The sequence below is a fragment of the Canis lupus genome, chromosome 8 (genome assembly GCF_048164855.1).
Source record: "Canis lupus baileyi chromosome 8, mCanLup2.hap1, whole genome shotgun sequence".
Lineage (NCBI taxonomy): Eukaryota > Metazoa > Chordata > Mammalia > Carnivora > Canidae > Canis > Canis lupus.
Genome location: NC_132845.1, coordinates 20,705,782 through 20,727,388, shown reverse-complemented (window position 1 = coordinate 20,727,388; position 21,607 = coordinate 20,705,782). Strand labels below are relative to the sequence as shown.

At 36.3% G+C, this 21,607-nt stretch overlaps 1 protein-coding gene across 2 annotated transcripts in view; it reads right to left on the bottom strand.

Moving 5' to 3' along the window:
* Positions 1–21,607, bottom strand: part of EPHX4 (epoxide hydrolase 4) — a 38,741-nt gene that overhangs the window by 5,089 nt on the left and 12,045 nt on the right. The window contains exons 3-7 of one of the 2 annotated variants that reach the window (XM_072834471.1): positions 21,065–21,222; positions 19,209–19,337; positions 15,361–15,464; positions 8,994–9,142; positions 2,575–2,635 (exon numbers count right to left, since the gene is read on the bottom strand). In XM_072834471.1, the coding sequence (XP_072690572.1) occupies positions 2,590–2,635; positions 8,994–9,142; positions 15,361–15,464; positions 19,209–19,337; positions 21,065–21,222 (586 nt within the window). In that variant the 3' untranslated portion in view covers positions 2,575–2,589. Of the gene's footprint in view, positions 1–2,574; positions 2,636–8,993; positions 9,143–15,360; positions 15,465–19,208; positions 19,338–21,064; positions 21,223–21,607 lie in introns of those variants that run through there. The other variant, XM_072834470.1, reaches the window with a different exon arrangement.

Here is a 21,607-nt window from a genome sequence, read left to right as displayed (position 1 = left end):
CAGATGGCTAACAGACACATGAAAAGGTGTTCAACATCACTCATCATTAGCAAAATACAAATCAAAACCACAATGAGATATCACTTCATATCTGTCAGAAAGACTAAAACTAACAACACAGGAAACAACAGGTATTAGTGAGGATGTGGAGAAAGGGGAACACTCTTACCCCGTGGGTGGGAATGCAAACCGGCATAGCCACTCTGGAAGACAGTATGGAGGTTCCTCAAAAAGATAAAAATAGAACTACCCTATGACCCAGCAACACAGATTCAAAGGAGCACATGCACTCCAATGTTTATGACAGCATTATCAACAATAACCAAATTATGGAAAAAGCCCAAATACCCATCAACTGATGAATGTATAAAGAAGATGTGGTATGTATGTATATATACATACACATGAGAATCTCTACATCATCTCGTGTTAATGTATATGTATATATGTATACATACATGGAATACCACTCACCCATAAAAAGGAATGAAATCTTGCCATTTGCAACAACATGGTTGGGCTAGAGTATATTATGCTAAGTGAAATAAGTCAGTTAGGGAAAGAAAAAGACCATATTATTTCACTCATATGAGATTTAAGAAAAAAAACAGATGAACATATGTAAGGAAGAAAATGATAGAAATCAAACTGAAGGTTAATGGGGGAAGGTGGGTGGAGGATGGGTTAGATGGGTGATGAGTTTTAAGAAGGGCTCTTATCGTTTTGAGTACTGGGTGTTGTATGTAAGTGATGAATCACTAAATTCTACTCCTAAAACCAATTTTACCATAGATGTTAACTAACTAAAATTTAAATAAAAGCTTGAAAAGAAAACAAAATCACAAAAGAAAGTATGGACAACATGATAGCTATAGTTCATAATACTGTATTGCATATTTAAAAGTTGCTGGAAGAATAGATCTTAAAAATTCTCATCACAAGAAAAAATGTGTAACTATGTACAGGGACAATGTTAACTAGACTTGTGGAGATCGTTTCATAATATATACAAATACTCAATCATTACATTGTACACCTGAAACCATTGTAATGGTTGAAGTCAATTATACTTCAGTATAAATAAAATAAGCAAATAAAGTAAAACATAATTTTAGGAGAGTATGCTAAGTCTCATTTTACCATGTTACTTTTCTAAACTCTGAGTTATCAACTGATGTGTAAGTATCAAGGCAGCAGTTTCCAGAGTGTTGTATACTCCACATAACTTTCGTATGTGGAAATATTTTAATACTTTAAGAAGACAATGTAGAAAATAATCACACCCATATGCTCACCACCAGCTTGAGAAATAAAGCACTGCAAACATGGTTACATCTTTCTGCTGACCTTATCTTGATACCATTTTTCTTCTATTCACCCTAAGGCAGTGGTTCTCAAAGTGTGGTCAATAGAGTGGCAGCATGAATATCACCTGTGAACTTGTCAGAAATGACAATGCTTGGGACCCATCCTAGACTGACTGAATGGTGGGGTCCAGACATCTGGAGCGTGTTTTAACACGCTCTCCAGGTAATTCTGATACAAGCCATAGTGAAGAACCACTACCATAGGAGGAATGACTAGTGAATGTAGTTCTTACCCTCCCCATGATGTTTTTAAACTTTTGTTATATGTATTAAGATACCTCTCCCCCATTCCTATGGTTTCTTTGAGGAGTGTTTTTCCTTAAGCCTCCCCACATCCTTGTCCCACCCCTAAAGAGTGAGTGACATTTGTTGGTTCAGGGTGCTGAACTAGGTGTGTCTATCAAATATGTCCTGAGGGTAAGACATTCAATCTCTTTCTCCTCCTCTCTCTACCAGATTTGTGGCAGGTGACCTGAGAGGCAGGGGAAGTCAAGTTTGTTCTGGAAACCTTCTCACAGGTGATCTGTTCTAAAGTTTAGACTGGCACTAGGGAATTAGCAAGACCATTCTGTTTCTCATATTAAGCCATAGTCTTCAATCTATCCTTTATCAGTAATGAAGGTATATTTTCATTTGCTGACTCTTGTTTTATTTCTTAACTGGTCCAGAAATTGGGCAGGAAAAATGGGGTACTATTTGCCAGACCTCCCCAAAACAGTACATATATTTCTATAAACAATATATGGAGGTGTTTTGCATTTTTAGAACTTTATATAAATGGTCTCATACTGTACCTATTCTTCCAAACTTGCTTTTGTGCCTATTATATTTTTAATATTATCCATTAATGATACATTTAGTTCTACTCCATTTTCACTCCTATATAGAATTTCATCTTATGATTATACCACAATTGATCCATCTTCCCATTAATGGCCATTAAAATTTTTCCAATTATTTTGATAATTCAAATAATATTGAACTTATTATTATACATGTCCACTTGTGCACACAGGGAAAGGCTTCCTTACAGAATATTCCCTAAAACAGAATGGTTCCTCAGAGAGTATGCACATCTTCAACCTTATTGTCAAGTTGTTTTCCAAATTGATTGTATGCTCCAAAGCAGCATGTAAGAATTCATTTTTCTCCACACCATTGCCAACACTTGTTCTCAAAAGATTTAATTTTTCCATTCGAATGAGACTGGAATACTTTTCTTTTACCTGATGTGGTAGAGATTGCTCCGTAAAATTTCTTCCTTTCCACTACAGTGATAGAAAATCCAATTTTCATTTGGACCAAGGGCCACCCAGAATAAAGACTGGTTACATTTACCAGAATGCTTGCAGCAAAGTGAGGATATGTGGCTTATCCGACACTATGTGCACAACTTCTAAGCTGTGCCCAGTATGCCCTCCCTTCCCGTCTTCCCACTGACTGAAATGTAGACATGGTGGTAAACCATCTTGGACCACAAGAACAAAGGCAACACCCCAGGGATAGCAGAATTACAAGACATAAGGTGCCTAGGTCTCTGACCAAAGAGTGACCTAACCATTTTGATGATTTCATGCAGCACAGCCAACACACCAAACTAGACTTTCACTTGTGAGAGAAATATCTTCCTTTCTTTCTGCTACTGTTATTTTAGGTCTCTATTCAAAGCGGTAAAACCTATGTTCTATATCTGACTACTAGTAAGGCTGGGCATCTTTCATGTTATTGACCATTAAATTCCTCTTCTGTGAATCACCTTTTTATATCCTTTATCCATTTTTTTGATTGACCTACCTTTTTATCAATTTGGAGGCATTCTTTATAAATATTTTTTTTTTGTAATTTTTATTTATTCATGATAGTCACAGAGAGAGAGAGAGGCGCAGAGACACAGGCAGAGGGAGAAGCAGGCTCCATGCACCGGGAGCCCGATGTGGGATTCGATCCCGGGTCTCCAGGATCGCGCCCTGGGCCAAAGGTAGGCGCCAAACCGCTGCGCCACCCAGGGATCCCTGGAGGCATTCTTTATAAAATCTAGATATTATTAATTCATGATTGATTGTGTATTGCAAATAACTTCTCCCCATCTAAGATCGCCTTATCATTTTATGATATCTTTTGATGTTTTTAATTTTAAAGTAGTCAAATTTATCAGTCTCCTTCATAATTTAAGCTCTTTGTGTCTTATTTAAGAAATCCGTCCTACCTGATGTCATGAAAATTTTTTCTTATCTTCCAAACATTTGAAAGTATTGCTTATCATGTTTAGGTTTTTTATTTCCCTAAGGTTTATTTCTTGTATAGTAAGAGAGAGGAATCTAATTTCATTTTATTCTATATGAATATCTGATTGTTTCAGCAACATGTACTGAATATTTTTACTACTGGTTTAAAATGTTCTCTGTTATAGCAAGTTCCTATATGTGTGGTTCCATCTTGAGGCTTTCTTTTCTGTGCCATTAATCAACTTGTCTAACCCAGAGTCAACAGCATATTTTATTAATTTTATAGTCTCATTACAAGCCTTAATATCTGATAGGGTTAGGCACACATCTATCCTTTTCTTTAAAACTATCTTGGCCATTCTCAGCCTTATGCTCTTCTATAAAAATTCAGAATCAGTTTTTTAAGTTTCATTAAAATTTCTTACAGTTTTGATTGAAATTTGATTGAAATTAATCAATTGAAATTGATTATAGATCAATTTGAGGGGAATCAAGAACTTTGTGATTAAAAAAAAAAAGTTTGTGATATTGAAGTTTTCCAATCATGAACATGATAAACCAGAGCTAATTTTCACTAGTTTAAAACAGCAAGTCTGTATGGATTGTTAAAATACTTTTTAAAAGACTTTATCTATTTATTCATGAGAGACAGAGAGAGAGAGGCAGAGACACAGGCAGAGGGAGAAGCTGGCTCCATGCAGGGAGCCCAACATGGGATTCGATCTCAGAACTCAAGGATCAAGGATCACGCTCTGATCACGCTCTGATCCTGTTAGCACAGCCGGAGGCAGGTGCTAAACCACTGAGCTACCCAGGCGACCCTGGATTGTTAAAATATTAAAATGCTTCTCTACTGATTAGTAAATAGCTACTGCCTTGACCCTATATTCTTTACTACTTCCAATAAATTTTTAACACATGCTGGATTCAGCTTGAAAAGATTTCATTTTGCATTTCTGGATCTGTTTATAACATAGTCTGACCTATAATTTTCCTGTTTTATATAATCCTTGTACTGAAAGTTATATCAGCTTCACAAAATGAGCTAAAGTATATGTCTTCTTTTTTTTTTTTAAGATTTATTTATTTATTTATTTTCATGAGAGACACAGAAACAGAGAGAGAGGCAGAGACAAGGCAGAGGGAGAAGCAGGCTCCCCACAGGGAGCCCGATCTGGGACCTGATCCCAGATCCCTGGATCACGACCTGAGCAGAAGGCAGCTGCCCAATGGCTGAGTCACCCAGGCGTCCCAAGCATATGCCTTTTTATAATGTCTAAGTATGTTTATTAAAGAGAGGGATTCCTGTGTCAGAACTTACCTTTAAAACCACCTAGGCCTGTTTGTACGGATGGGTATTATGTTTTTGTGGATGTGCTTTAAATTAATAATTCCATTTCTTTAATGGCTATGTTTATTTATTTAGGTTTGCTAATTCTTCATGAGTCAGTTTTGGTTGCTAGATTTTTCTTAAAAACTGCCCATTTTGTCAAAGTTCTCCAGTTTGTTAACCTAAATTTATATTTTCATCTGTTATGTTTATATTTATATCTATTTTCTGCTTCATTTTTTAAAAAGATTTTATTTACTTATTTTATTTAAAGATTTATTTACTCATGAGAGACACACACAGAGAAAGAGAGAGAGAGAGAGAGAAAGAGAAAGAGGCGGAGACACAGGCAGAGGGAGAAACAGGCTCCATGCGGGGAGCCCACGTGGGACTCGATCCCGGGTCTCCAGGATTAGGCCCTGGGCCGAAGGCAGCGCTAGACTGCTGAGCCACCTGGGCTGCCCTATTTTCTGTTTCTTAATATTGTTTATTCATGCTTTTTCTAAGCCAATCTTGACAAAATTTTACCTACATTAATAATCTTAAAAGAATCTGCTATTGATTTCTTTGACTCTGTGGTGTCTTTACTTTTGATTGCTTTAATTTCTGCTTTTTGTCTAATTTAAATTATTTTCCTTCCAGTTTATTTTTGTTTACATGTTGCTCTATTCCTCCCTTTTCAAATTGGACTCTTAACTCACTAATCTTCTTTTCTCTCTTCTTTCCTAATATTAGCATTGAAAACCATGATATCGTTCTAACTATGGTTGTAACTGTATTCCACATGTTTTGATATTATTTTTTCTAAGTATTTACTAGTTTCCATTATGACTTTTTTTGATCCATGAGTAATTTTTTAAAAATTTTTATGTAGGCTCAATGCCCAGCATCAAGCCCAATATGGGGTTTGAATTTATGATCTTGAGATCAAGACCTGAGCTGAAATCAAGAGTTGGATGCCTAACCAACTGAGCCACTTGGCATCCATGAGTAATTTTAAAAATTTTTTAAAGTTTTAATTTAAATTCCAGTTAGTTAACATAAAGTGTAATACTAGTTTCAGGTATACAATTTGGTGATGCTACACTTCCATACGATACCTGGTGCTCATCATGACACATGCACTCCTTAATCCCTATCACCTATTTAACCTTTTTCTCCACCCACCTCCCATCTGGTAACCATTAGTTTAAGAGTCTGTTTCTTGTGTGTTTGTGTCTCTCTTTTTTCCTCCTTGCTCATTTGTTTTGTTTCTTAAATTCCACATGTAAGTGAAATCATATGGTATTTGTCTTTCTCTGACTTATTTCACTTAGCATCATACTCTCTAGGTTCCATCCACATTGTTACAAATGGCAAGATTTCATTTTTTTTAATGTCTGAGTAATATTCCATGGTGTATGTAAACCACATCTTCTTTATCCATCCATCAGTAAATGGACACTTGGGCTATTTCCATAATTTAGCTGTTGTTGATAATGCTGCTATAAAAATGAATGTATTCCCTTGAATCACTATTTTTTTATTTCTTTGGGTAAATACCTACTAGTGCAATTGCTGGATTGTAGCCATGAGTAATTTAAGTTTTTAAAATTTCTGGATATATGGAGTTTTCTAAAAGTTTATTGTTATTGTTAATTTTTAACTGTGTTATGTTCAGAGGATACAATCTATACAATATTGATCCTTTGTTATTGGTTAGGATTTGCTCTGCAGTCCAGTATGTAATCAATATTTGTAAACATTTCTATGTACTTAAAAATATTGCATATTTTCTAATTATTGGATGCAGGATTCTAGAATTATTCATCAGATCAAAGATATTAATTGGGTTGTTCAAATCTTCCACGTTTTTTTTAAAAAAGATTTTATTTATTCATGAGAGACACAGAGAAAAAGAGAGGCAGAGACATAGGCAGAGGGAGAAGCTGGGGACTTGATCCCAGGACTCCAGAATCATGCCCTGAGCCAAAGGCAGACAAACTCAACCACTGAGCCACCCAGGTGTCCCAAATCTTCCATGTCTTTATTATTTTTTTTCCTGCTTCACTGATCAACTTTTAAGAGAGGTGAGTTAAAATTTCCAGAAGTGGGGGGATCCCTGGGTGGCTCAGCGGTTTGGCGCCTGCCTTTGGCTCAGGGCACGATCCTGGAGTCCCGGGATCGAGTCCTGAGTCGGGCTCCCGGCATGGAGCCTGCTTCTCCCTCCTCCTGTGTCTCTGCCTCTCTCTCTATCATAAATAAATAAATAAATCTTTAAAAATAAATAAATAAATAAAATTTCCAGTAGTAATTGTGGATTTGTTATTTTTCCTTATTTTTGGTGCTCTGTTATAAGCTTAGACTTGTTAATCTTTTTGCAGCTTAGATCCTATAGCTAATCCAATTCCTAGTTCATTTTGGCTCCTTAGCTCCAAATTTTTGAGAGTCCTTGGATGAGTCTATGGTCCTGAGGAATCTTAAGGTGACAAATGAGGATGATTTCCATACCCAAGTATAATGTACTATACTTTGTAGTCACTATATATTACATAACAATTTTTAATTATGTACTTGGCCTTAATTATTCTAATGTAAAGAACCATCAGAAGAGGTCAGTTGAGCTTCCAGAAGGTTTGATGTGACCTCAACCCAGCTAGATTTACCCTATAGCAATCTAGTTCAAAACTGTCTTTCACCTTTATGTAAAATTGTAAGTTTTGACCTTCACAGGCCTGTTTCTTTTTCTCTCTTTCTCCCTCCATGCTAATTAGCAGGATTCTAGAGTTTACTCTTGGGAATGCAAGTCCTCCTAATGAACAATTTTTAGTAAAAGAACCCCAGTAAGATGAGAATATTTTCTCTTTCCTTATAGCTACTTGCTTTGTATCACAAAGCTAGCTTTGATAAAGGGATAAATCAAGAACATTTAAAAACTATCATTTTAACTCCCATTTAAAATTTTGACTTGTATGAAATTACATCATTCTCTTTATTTTCCCTTGTAATTCTCTTTACCAATGTTATTTGTAAAAAACAAAAAAATGACAATACATAGACTTGAGACAACGTTGCTATATCCTAAGAGATACAACCTGTAACCTCTGCAATGTCAGTCTGCCTTTCTATTCATTGCCCTACCTGATAAATGGGTACCTAAAAATACCTTTTAAATTAACATCTCTGTTTTGCAAAGATTTTTACATTTATACTTGTAAATTTTGTTGTTTTTGTTAGTCACAAAAGAAGGTTTGGGTTTACCTCTTCTTCCCTCATTCACATAATCTCATGACTCCTCTTGGATTTTCTATTCAAAGAGTTTGAGAGATTTTATTTAAAATAACACCCACTATAGGGGTACCTGGCTGCGTCAGTGGGTGGAACATGCAACTCTTGATCTGGGGGTTGTAAGTTCAAGCCTCATGTTGGGTGTAGAGATTACTTAAAAATAAAATCTTAAAATAAAATACACCCAGTAAAACATTTTTTCCTTCCTCCTACTTTCAACCTTTTTTTGTCCTTATGCTTTAATTGTAACTCAATCCAATCTGATATTTAGTTGTGGGGTTTTTTTAGTTGTGTTTTTTTTTTTTTAAGATTTTGTTTATTATTCATGAGAGACCCAGGCATAGGCAGAGGGAGACACAGGCTCCCTGTGGGAAGCCCAATGTGGGACTCCATCCCAGGACCCTGGGATCACGACCTGAGCCAAAGGCAGATGCTCAACCACTGAGTCACCCAGATGCCCTACGGATCTAGTTTTAAAAGAAATTTCAAATGAATGCAAAGGGGGGAAAAAAGCAATGCAAACCAAGAATCAGACTCTTACTATAGAGAACTGAGGGTTACTAGAGGGGAGGTTGGTGGGGAGATGGGTTAAACAGGTGATGGGTATTAGGGAGGGCATTTGTGATGAGCCCCAGGTGTCGCATGTAATTGATGAATCACTAAATTCTACACCTGAATCTAATACTGCACTGTATGTTAACTAGCTGGAATTTAAATAAAACTTGGAAAAAATAAAAATAAAATATTGGCTCTACAGGGAATGAATATTTTACTCATTCATTTCTAAAAAGAAATTATACTGACCTGAAGATATTTCGGTAATGGTTAATTGGGCCACTTAATGCTCCAGGCTGGGAGAAGACATAAATATAAGCTTCAAGATCTTCTGTTGTTAATCGACATCCTTTTCTTCCAATGCCAGTCCTTTGACTGGTAAACAGATGTTTCAAAGCCTAATTTAAATGAAAAGAATTAAAACTTTTTAGTTACCTAACAATGGACTAAACCTTTGAGTTTTGAAAGAGAATAATGGTCCGTGTCAGTGAAAACTCCTCTTCAGATAGAATACCTCACTATATACGGACACGTGAGACACATTTTACTTTCCTGGCTTTACTTTTGAGAGCTTCCCTTCTAATCCCCCATGGACACATCACCCTTATGAAGAGCAACCTGTCTTCTTGGTACCTATTCACGTTCCACAAGGCTAAGCTAAGACACTATCACCACCCTAAAGTCTTCCCTAATATTCTAACTAAAGTAGTTTATCTGTTTACTGACAAACTATCTACTCTCCTCCCCTCACAATTGTTTGAATTTTTTTTGACCACAATCCAGAGTAACAAACACCTTTTATATCATGATCCAGTCATACTCCCACACATATGTTTCCGAAACAAAAGTTTAAAGAAATATCCCTTACTCTTATTACTGTGTATAGTGATATTTTCAATTCACTTTTGTTCTACTTTATTTAAAAAAATTAAATTGCAAGCCACTAAACGGATTTCATGACCCACCAATGGCTCCTCACGTACGATTTGAAAAACATTGCTCTATACCAGCATTTCTCAAAACGTAGATCTAAATCACCTGCATCAGAATCATTGGAATTCTTCTTTAAAATGAAAATCTCTTGGGGAGGCTGGGTGGTTCAGTTGGTAAAGCATCATCAGTCTCTTGGTTTCAGCTTAGATCATGATCTCAGGGTCCCGGGATGAGCCCCATCATCTGGCTCCACGTTTAGAGGGGATCTGCTTAAGGATTTTTCTTCTCCCCCTGTCCCTCCCCCTGCTTGCCCTCTCTTTCTAAAATAAATAATCTTTAAAAAGTAAAATGCAGATCCCTTAACCCCAAAACACACCTGTAAAACTATGAAATGATTTATGCAAGGAGTGACTAATTGAAACATTATTTGTAATAGCAAAAGACTGGAAACAAAAAATATCCATCAGTGGGGGGTTGGTATGTGTTCTGAATACTGCAAGAGAAGATGGAGATGGTTACATGCTATGGAGTGGCCAATCCCCAAGTCATATTTTTAAGAGGAGGGAAAAAAAGAAAGGGTGGAAAATAGTATTTGTAGTATGTTATCTTTTACATAAGAAGGAGTAGACAAATATACATATGCTTATATTAAAAAAAAAAAAAAAGGAACAGTAAAGAAAATGAAACAAAAACAACCGAAGTGGTTTCCTTATGGAGAAGGAGGAAATAGGATGGAGCCAGAGAAACAGGAAACAGAGAACTAAGTAAGACATCTCTTTACCTTGTTTTAGAGTTTTGACTAGCACCACATAAACGTTTTTTACAAAATATAAAAGTTAAGTAAACCTTTGTAGTCTTAGTTTTGCTTTGGAAATATGAATAAGAACTCATTACTTTTTTCACTTTAAAAAATATGTATGTACAGTTGCTGTCCAATGGAAAGATCTAGAAGCAATAAAAACCCAGTAACAATGATCACCTTGACACCCAGACTGTGGTTTCTAAATACAATTCCTACTAATAGAAGCCAAAGTTCCTTCAATAAATAACTAATTCCAAACTTGTGGCAGGAAATAAAAGATGAACCTAGGAAGTTAAAGAGGCAAGCTATCAATGACTGAAGATTTATGTCAAAAGGACACAGGATCCAACCTGAAGGAGTTTCCACTTGCCTAATGTGAGACAATCTTAGCATCAAAGACAATGACTGTAATTGATTGATACACATCAAATATATATTTAAAACTCATGAGCTCGGGAACCCTGGGTGGCGCAGCGGTTTAGCGCCTGCCTTTGGCCCAGGGCGCGATCCTGGAGACCCGGGATCGAATCCCACGTCGGGCTCCCGGTGCATGGAGCCTGCTTCTCCCTCTGCCTATGTCTCTGCCTCTCTCTCTTGCTCTCTGTGTGACTATCATAAATAAATAAAAATTTAAAAATAAAATAAAATAAAACTCATGAGCTCATAGTAATATGGAAAAAATACTTCATTGGTTATCATCAGAGATTTCTAGGGCATCAAATCATTATTCTGGAAGTTGTTTATAAAGGTAAAGAATGGGGATCCCTGGGTGGCGCAGCGGTTTAGCGCCTGCCTTTGGCCCAGGGCGTGATCCTGGAGACCCGGGATCGAGTCCCGCATCGGGCTCCCGGTGACCCGGGATAGAGTCCCGCATTGGGCTCCCGGTGCATGGAGCCTGCTTCTCCCTCTGCCTGTGTCTCTGCCTCTCTCTCTCTCTCTCTGTGTGACTATCATAAATAAATAAATAAAAATTTTAAAAAAAAGGTAAAGAATGAAGTGTTTATCCTGCCATTCTTGTGTGAACTGTATTTCAGAATAACCAAACAGTAGATTGGACAATTTCAGTTAATAAAAGGAAGAATTCCAGTTAATAAAAGTAGGGGGAAATGATAGAATTAGGAAATCACCATTCTGAAAATCCTAATGAAATAATGGACCTAGGCAGTGATGATCAAGGTATGCTAAAATTATTTGGTGACAAGTTGTTAGGAAATTTAGATAGGCTGACAATTCATGAGCCCCCTGTTCAGTAAAACTGAGAGAACTAGACTTTATGTGGTTCCCTGATGTGATTCATTAGGAAATACACAGCACCACCTACAAGTATTCTTGCCAAATTAAAAATCAGTCTAACTAAGCCTCTAGATTAATAACATCCATGAAGTAGGAAAAACAAAGGTTAGCAAAACAAGTTAAATAACACCATAATGAAGGAGTTAGCCAAATCTAAAATGTGGATCATTCCTCAGGACAAATGACCAAATTTCTTCAATAAAAAAATGGTGTTAACAAAGGAACTGTTATAGACTGAAAAAAAAACCCATAACAATCACATGCAGTGTGTGGACCTTGTTTGGTTCCTGATTCAAAGTGTGCAAAGACAGTTGAGACAGTCAATAGGGAAATTTGAACGGGAATTAAATGATCGTAAGGAGTAATTATTCACTTTGTTAGGTTTGATAGTGGTACTGGAGTTATGTTTTTATTTTATTTTATTTTTTAATGTTTTTATTTATTTATGATAGTCACACACAGAGATAGAGAGAGAGGCAGAGACATAGGCAGAGGGAGAAGCAGGTTCCATGCACCGGGAGCCCGATGTGGGATACAATCCCGGGTCTCCAGGATCACGCCCTGGGCCAAAGCCAGGGGCTAAACCGCTGCGCCACCTAGGGATCCCTGGAGTTATGTTTTTAAAAAAGCTGGGGCACCTGTGTGGCTCAGTGGTTGAGCATCTGCCTTTGGCTCAGGTAATCCCGGGGTCCTGGGATCAAATCCCACATTGGGCTCCCCACAGGGAGCCTGCTTCTCCCTCTGCTTATGTCTCTGCCTCTCTCTGTGTGTCTCTCATGAATAAGTAAATAAAATCATTTAAAAAGTCCTTAACTATCAGAGATTTATGCAAAAGTATTTGTAGGCCCAAAAGACTCCACCCCAAGATTGCTAGAACTCATACAGCAATTCAGCAGTGTGGCAGGATACAAAATCAATGCCCAGAAATAAGTGGCATTTCTATACACTAACAATGATACTGAAGAAAGTGAAATTAAGGGATCAATCCAATTTACAATTGCATCCAAAAGCATAAGATACCTAGAAATAAACCTAACCAAAGAGGTAAAGATCTATACCCTAAAAACTACAGAACACTTCTGAAAGAAATTGAGAAAGATACAAAGAGATGGAAAAATATTCCATGCTCATGGATTGGAAGAATCAATATTGTGAAAATGTCAATGCTACCCAGGACAATTTACACATTTAATGCAATCCTTATCAAAATACCATGGACTTTCTTCAGAGAGTTGGAACAAATAATCTTAAAGATTTGTGTGGAATCACAAAAGACCCCGTATAGCCAGGAGAATATTGAAAAAGAAAACCAGAGCCAGGGACATCACAATGCCAGATTTCAAGTTGTACTACAAAGCTGTGATCATCAAGACAGTCTGGTACTGGCACAAAACAGACACATAGATCAATGGAACAGAATAGAGAACCCAGAAATGGGCCCTCAACTCTATGGTCAACTCATTTTCAACAAAGCAGGAAAGACTATCCACTGGAAAAAGGTCAGTCTCTTCAATAAATGGTGCTGGGAAAATTGGATAGCCAAGTGCAGAAGAATGAAACTAGACCATTATCTTACACCATACACAAAGATAAACTCAAAATGGATGAAAGATCTAAAATGTGAGACAAGAATCCATCAAAATCCTAGAGGAGAACACAGGCAACACCCTTTTTGAACTTGGCCACAACAACTTCTTGCAAGATACATCTATGAAGGCAAGGGAAACAAAAGCAAAAATGAACTATTGGGACTTCATCCAGATAAAAAGCTTCCTGCACAGCAAAAGAAACAGTCAACAAAACTAAAAGACAACCTACAGAATGGGAGAAGATATTTGCAAATGACATATCAGATAAAGGGCTAGTATCCAAGATCTATAAAGAACTTATAAAACTCAACAGCAAAGAAACAAACAACCCAATCATGAAATGGGCAAAAGACACGAACAGAAATTTTACTGAAGAAGACATAGACATGGCCAACAAGCACATGAGAAAATGCTCCACATCACTCGCCATCAGGAAAATACAAATCAAAACCACAATGAGCTACCACCTCACCCCAGTGAGAATGGTGAAAATTAACAAGATTAAAATTAAACAACAAATGTTGGAGAGGATGTGGAGAAAAGGGAACCCTCTTGCACTGTTGGTGGGAATGTGAACTGGTACAGCCACTCTGGAAAACTGTGTGGAGGTTCCTCAAAGAGTTAAAAATAGACCTGCCCTACGACCCAGCAATTGCACTGCTGGGGATTTACCCAAAAGATAGAGATGCAGTGAAAAACTGAAACACCTGCACCCCGATGTTTCTAGCAGCAATGTCCACAGTAGCCAAACTGTGGAAGGAGCCTCGGTGTCCATCGAACAATGAATGGATAAAGAAGATGTGGTCTATGTATACAATGGAATATTACTCAGCCATTAGAAATGACAAATACCCACCATGGGCTTCAATGTGAATAGAACTGGAGGGTATTATGCTGAGTGAAGTAAGTCAATCAAAGAAGGGCAAACTTTATATGGCTTTATTCATTCAGGGAATATAAAAAATAGTGAAGGGGATTAAAGAGGAAAGGAGAGAAAATGAGTGGGAAATAGCAGTGAGGGTGACAGAACATGAAAGACTCCTAACTCTGGGAAACGAACAAGGGGTAGTGGAAGGGGAGGTGGGCGGGGGGATGGGGTGACTGGGTGATGGTCACTGAGGGGAGCACTTGACGGGATGAGCACTGGGTGTTATACTATATGTTGGCAAATTGAACTCCAATAAAAAATATACAAAAAAGTATTTGTAGGTAAAATAATATTGCTTTTTTAAAACCTCCCTAAATATCTAATACCATATTAGGTATACAAGAAGCAGTCGATAAGCTTTCAAGAAATAGATACAACACATGACTCCTGGTTGTGCGTGTACACCAATTCCTGCACTTACTTTGTTTCAGGGTTTTGTTTACACCCACAGTCCTCCACTTCTGCTGTGTCAAACTCTCACCTGGCATTCATATTCCCTTGTCTCCCCATGGAATGTTCTCTGAAAAGAGGTATGCCTGTAGGGGTACAGGCTCTCACAAAAAATTGAACAATAACCAGGCACTCAAATATACAGGGCCTACAAAAATAACAAGCCTAATATGAGCCTAATAACAAGCCTATATATGAGGTCTTAGAAGCATGTATTAAATTTTAGCATTTGCCTATTTTTATTTCTGTATGATGAACTTTAATACATTATTCACTTGACTTACCTTTTTTTTTGCATAGGAGGAAATGCCTAACAGTGGACAGCATATAACAATAATCAATTAATGATTATTTTAAACAAATCAAATAACATAAGCCAACTTTCTTTTTCTCTTTTATTTATTTTTTTAAGTGCATCTGTCTATATTTTAGTTTTAACTTCCTAATTTTGTCATCTTCTTGGGCTCCAGTTTTTCAGTTTTATTGAGGTATAGTTGACATATAAGATATAAATGACATATAACATGTTTCTGGTATACATGATGATAACAATATTTGTATACAATGCAAAATGATCACCACAATAAATCTAGTTAACACCCATCACAATATTTGACTTACCTTGAAATCATTTATTGAGAACATAAATTCTGGGAACCATGGTATTTGGAAGAAGTAATAATGGCTGGATTTGAACAGCTGGGCAGGGTGTCGTAAAATATATTCTGAAATTAAAATGCCATGTTAGACCTTATCCAAGGAGTATAAATTACTTACTATAGAAAGAACTCCTTTTTAAGGCAATTTCACCTCTGAGATGAGAAAGAACCCACAAGTAAGCCTTGTGTATATTTCTCTTTGGGACAATTTCTGTGTTCTTATATTTTGTTATAGATATTTCAAGTATTTAGAAAATGTATAGCACTTTAGATAGAAAAGAAAGTCTCGTTTTATGAAGTCTTGACTAAGGAACAGGAAACCCAAATAACACTGCTTTCTCTCCAAGGTTATGATGATTGACCTCACACTTTTCCTAGGGTTATATGGCAAGGTAATTTTCTGTTGTTTACATGCAGATTTGAATACCTTATTCATTTGGCCTCAAACAGACACTAAAGTGTATCTTTTAGTTCATTCATGTATCTAGAAAACATTCAAGGAATATTTGAATATGTACTGTGTGTGAGGGGTTTAGCAATCAATAAGACAGAAGAGGTTCCCATTAATAAGGAACTTATACAATAAATAATCAATACTTTAAAAGATCATTTTAGATAGCAATAATACCATACAGAATATTAAAACAAAGTAATCTGATTGAGAGTAATGCTTGGGTGCTGTGGAGGGACTATTATTTAGCAGAACTGATCAGAATAGGCTTCTGTGGGGATGTAATATGTAGACTGAGTCTTAAATGGTAAGAGGGAGTCAGCTATGCAAATATCTAGGAAGAATATCCAGGAAAGGAAAGTAGGTCCTGGGCTTGGCACATTTAAGAAGCACAAAGAACGTCAGTGTGACTGGTGTATAGTGAATGAGGGAGAGGTGGCATGAGATGAGTCAGAGAGCAAAGCAGAAGCCCAGTCAATGAGGGCCAGAGGAGATGGATTTTAAGTGTTTTGGGAAGACACTAAAGCTTTAAACTGGAGAGTAGTGTAATCACACATATTAAGTGTGCATACTTGTTTCTTGTGCACTATATTTTTATTTTCTTTGCTAGAGAGCTATTTTTTTCTTATTTCTAATTTTGTAACTAACATGCTAGTGTTAACACAGTTGGAATTTTTAGAACTATAATTCTTAGGTAAGTGGTATATCATTATGCTATACTTTTTGTAAAGTCATCACTGGACAAAATTTACTCAGCCCTGCATTAAGAGATATCAATATAATTAAGGAAAAAATAGAGGCATATTAGTTGAAGATCTTATATTAATCTGACTAGGGTTGAACCTACTCTGGATAAAACAATTCCAGAAATATTTCAAGAATCTTCTTGCTGAAATGACCAATTGAAATTTATTCATTTAGCAACATCATAAAAATAACGTTTACTCAAGGATCCCAATCAATGGAACAAGCATGTAGCACAATTTTTGCTACCCAATGCAACAGAAAAATACAGTGAATCTCAGTTTAATATTTGAATTCTAAGCATCCATGCTATCACCTCAACAGAAATAGGACAGATATATATCTAAAATTCAACTCTCAGAGCACCTGGATGGCTCAGTTGGTTAAGCATCTGCCTTCAGCTCAGGTCATGATCTTAGGGTCCTGGGATGGGGCGCCACAGTATTGGGCTCCCTGTTCAGCGGGGAGCCTGCTTCTCCTTCTTCTCCCTCTGCTGCTCCCCCTGTTGTGCTCTCGCACCCTCTCTCAAATAAATAAAATCTTTAAAAAAATAAAGAAATAAAATTAAACTCCTACACTTATAATGTACAATACTTATGTAGTCATGTTCCCTTTCTTCCTTTTGTGTATCATGTTCCCAACATAGAATTTTTTCTTTCCTAGAGGGCTGCTGTGGGTCATAGCAGTACCTGAGACTCAGAAAATCTGACAAAGATAGTTAAAGAGGACTAGATTATCATTTTTGTCAAAACCAAATAAAAATGTTCATTGGTCTTTAAGCATTCTGAGGATTTTAAGAGTTCCCTTTACAGCAGAGGTTCTCAAAGTACAGCCCACTTGGACAAGTTGGGATCCACTAGACCCTTTTAAGCAATCCAGACAGTCAAAATTATTCCATTACAATACTAAGACATTATTAGCTTTTCTTTTTTGGTTGACATTTGTGCTCATGGTACAAAAGCAATGGAAGATAAAACCATTGCTGACTGAACACAAATCAAGGTAGTGACACTAAACGATACTAGTAGGCATTGTATTCTTCACACTACACATTTGCAGCAAACAGATACATAAATACATAAAATTAGGTGCCAGTTTCACTTAGGAATGTCCTAGATAAAATAGCAAAAATTATTAATTTTATAAATTTCAACCTTTGCACACACATCTTTTGAACATGGAGATGAAACAGAAAGTATATATAAAGCAATTCTGTTGAACACCCACGTACAGTGGTTGTCTCCAGGAACAGCACTTCTGCAATTCTTTGAGTTGATTAGTTGAATTAGCTGCATTTTTATGGAATACCATCTTTACTTGAAAGGATGACTAACAAACTATTATCAGCCAGACTCAAGTATTTGACAGATATCTCTTGAAAATGAACGAAGTGAGCCTGTCATTTGAGGGAAAACAATCAACAGTATTTGTTGCCAATGACAAAATTCAAGCTTTCAAATGAAAATTAGAATTTTGAAGATGTGTATTTGCTACTGTGAGCGTGACAGCTTTGCAATACTCAGCTTTTTGATGAAACTGGGGCAATATTAATGAATGTAATTCTTTGATATAATAAAATGTGTCAACTTATGAATAATCTGCATAACTCCATGAAACAGGGTCTTCCAATGCATGATGATGCAAAATCATGCATGGGTAAAAAATCCATTCAAAGTGCTAGGGAGACTAATGGATTTTAATGTAATAGAGTACAAAAAGTTCATTAATATGACATCAGATTCTAAACTGTTACTAATCTTTAAGAAACACCAATTTTTGAGTTTGGTATAGTATTAAAGAAGAAAATCCACAGTTATCTGAAAAGGCTATTAAAATACTCCTCCCTTTTCCAATTACAAATCTGTGTGAGGCCAGATTTCTTAATAAACTTCAATTTAAACAACATATTGCAACAGACTGCAGAAGCAGATCTGAGAATCCAGCTGTCTTCTATTAAGTCAAAAATTAAAGACGTTCGCAAAAATGTAAAACAATGACATACTTCTCACTAAACTTTTGTTTGGAAGATGTAGCCAAATCTCATTTAAATGTTATTCATGTTAACAGGTATTGGATTTATTATATTTTAAATGAATTAATATATAATTTAAATGTTTTCTCATTTTTAATTCCTAATACAGTAAATATGTTTATATATGACCTATGTAAACAAAAGCTCATTTGGTCTTTAATAATTTTTAAGAGTCTAAAGGAGTCCTAAAAGTCAAAATTTGAGAACTATGGCTTTAAAGAATGCTGTCATTCCTGATAGCCTAAGCAGTCAGGCAAGAGGAGAATTTATTTCTAGGTTGTCAAAATTCATTACTGTCAAAGTAATGTTACTGCATATTTCCCCTTTATCACTCTCCAAGTTAGCAGTAAAATGTTCTCTTAAAAAATAATAAAATTAAGCAAGCAAATATGAAGCTACAATTTCTCAGACTCTTATGGAATATTTAAAGCCAAAATATCTGACATTGTCATTTGCTAATATATTTTAGTCTTTAATTTAAAAAATACTGTTATTTAAATTTTGCTGTTTTTAATTCAAAGTGTCAGTAACCATAGCAAATTGTCACATTAGCAAAGATGTTTTAATTAAAATTTAAACTCACCTGTAAATACATTTGGATGAGGGAAGTTAATAACAATAAGCTTCATCACCATTTCGGGATAACAGATGGCGATTAGCCAAGCAATCATTCCCCCCCAGTCATGGCCAATAAGAACACATTTGCTATACCCTGAAATGAAGAAAAAAAATGTTGATGTCATTGAAGGTGGATGCATCATCACATCACATAAACTGAGTACACCTCTGAAACTAATTTTCCCATAATCTGACTCTAATTATGTATTTTATGTAGATACTGAGTTTGGTGTTTCCAAAACCTGTATGTCCGAATCACCTAAATAGCTTTTTAGAAAATTTAGATGTCCAACCTCCATTCTAGACCTACAGATTCAAAATCTCTCCCAGAAATCTATATATATATATTTTTTTACAAATCTGAAATAGCTAGCTCAGCTTTTGTCCCACGAACCTGAGTAAAGATTACACATAATTAAGTCATAATCAAGATTATATTATTGATTTGCCTAGAAAATTGCATGAAGACAAATTTAGGCCAAATCTGACTGAATTACCACAAAAGAGGAACAAAATATGGCTGTTGAAAATCAATGTCTTTCAGTCTATTTTATTGCAGTCAGACTAAATGACAACACTGCATTGACACCCCCAGACCTCATCCATTTCTTTTTCTCCTCTTAGAATATTGGCTTGATCTCTGCTCTCATCAGATTACTGTAGAAAAGGCCTTTAATTTGATTTCATGGGTTTCTCACTATATTAGCTCCATTAATGTACCATGGTAGCAGCTGGGTTTTAATCAAAAGCAATGTGGTGGATTCAATTATTATTATTATTTTTTTAGATTTTATTTATTTATTCATGACAGACACACAGAGAGAGGCAGAGACACAGGCAGAGGGAGAAGCAGGCTCCATGCAGGATGCCTGATGTGGAACTCGATCCCAGGTCTCCAGAATCAGGCTCTGGGCTGAAGGCGGCGCTAAACCGCTGGGCCACCAAAGCTGCCCAGTGGATTCAATTATTGTTAAAAAATATTTACTCCCCCGCTCTCCCCACTGCCATAAAAGGAGTATACCTTGCTACCCCTTTGATGTTAGACTTAGCCATGTGGTTTGCTTGGGTCAGTCATATGGTGGGAGTATAACTTGACTTTGGACTCAGGCATATGACTTGCTTTGATGAATGTGCTGCAAGCAGAAACTTGAAATACACTTCTGCAGCTGACCTCATCATCTAGCCATTTCTGCCATTGTCAGAAGACGAAGAGCTATCACTAGGTAGTTATTCCCTTTTAGCTTGGGTTCCAGCCCAACTCAGAGGGAGAAGTCCAGCAGGACCTGTAACCTGAGGCAAAGACCCAGGGGTCGAGCCCATACTTGATCTGCATACTCCATAAGCATGTGAATGAATGAATGCCTATGGCTATAAGCCCCTGAGTTTGGCAAATCTGTTACACAATAATGTTGTAGCACCAGCTGATAACATAAGAAAGATAGTGCAAGTGCTTCTGCAACTTATAACATTTTTAAATGATTTAGATGTGGGTTCTGAAGAAATGAATCTTCTGAATATAAGGATCAAATTTCCAATAATTAGTTCTGAAAATAATAAATTTCACACATCAGAAATACTTTTAAAGGCAAATTTTCAAAGTCATTCTTGGCTAGTGGACTGAATAGTCGTTCTGGATGTATTATTTTCTACTTCCCCTGTAAATATTTTCAGCGGTATACCCAAAACCATGGGACAGGATTCAAGTAACAGCTCAGGTAAATGGAAAACACCTCCTTCCAAGAAATGAAGTCACCAATTCACAATTTGTTGAATGTTAGTTCCTTAAAAGGGATTAATACTATTTCTTTAAAACTGACCTACCTAAAGAGTCTAAAATATCCTTTATATCTGTAATTAGACAGTCCAATTTATAATTCTCTCGATGAATGGGAGCATCCGTTTCTCCATAGCCTCTCAGATCAAGGGCTACAACTCGATATTCACTTTTAAATTCCCTCAGTTGGTGACGCCAAGAATACCTGCAGGAAATAAGAAACATTAAAAAGACCACAGTAGCGAATCCAAAGAGTAACATTACAGCTTTTCTAAGTGGGCAACTGTAAGAAACTATCTATTTTGAGAAAGGTTATATAGCTGTGTGTGAGCCAGAGTAAGGGATGTATTTCAAAAGGGAGCACTGACATTCTTTATAAAAATTTATTGTAATGTTTTTTACCAGCTCCAGTGGCGTGTAACAAAGGGCCAGTATCTACAGAAACTACAAAACATCTGATACTAAAACCAATATACTTTTGTATGTACTTGAGAAATTAATCTTGTAGGCTTTTCTTTTCTTTTCTTTCTTTCTTTTTTTTTTTTTTTTTTTTGTAGGCTTTTCTTAAATAATGCTTACAGCTATCAGGG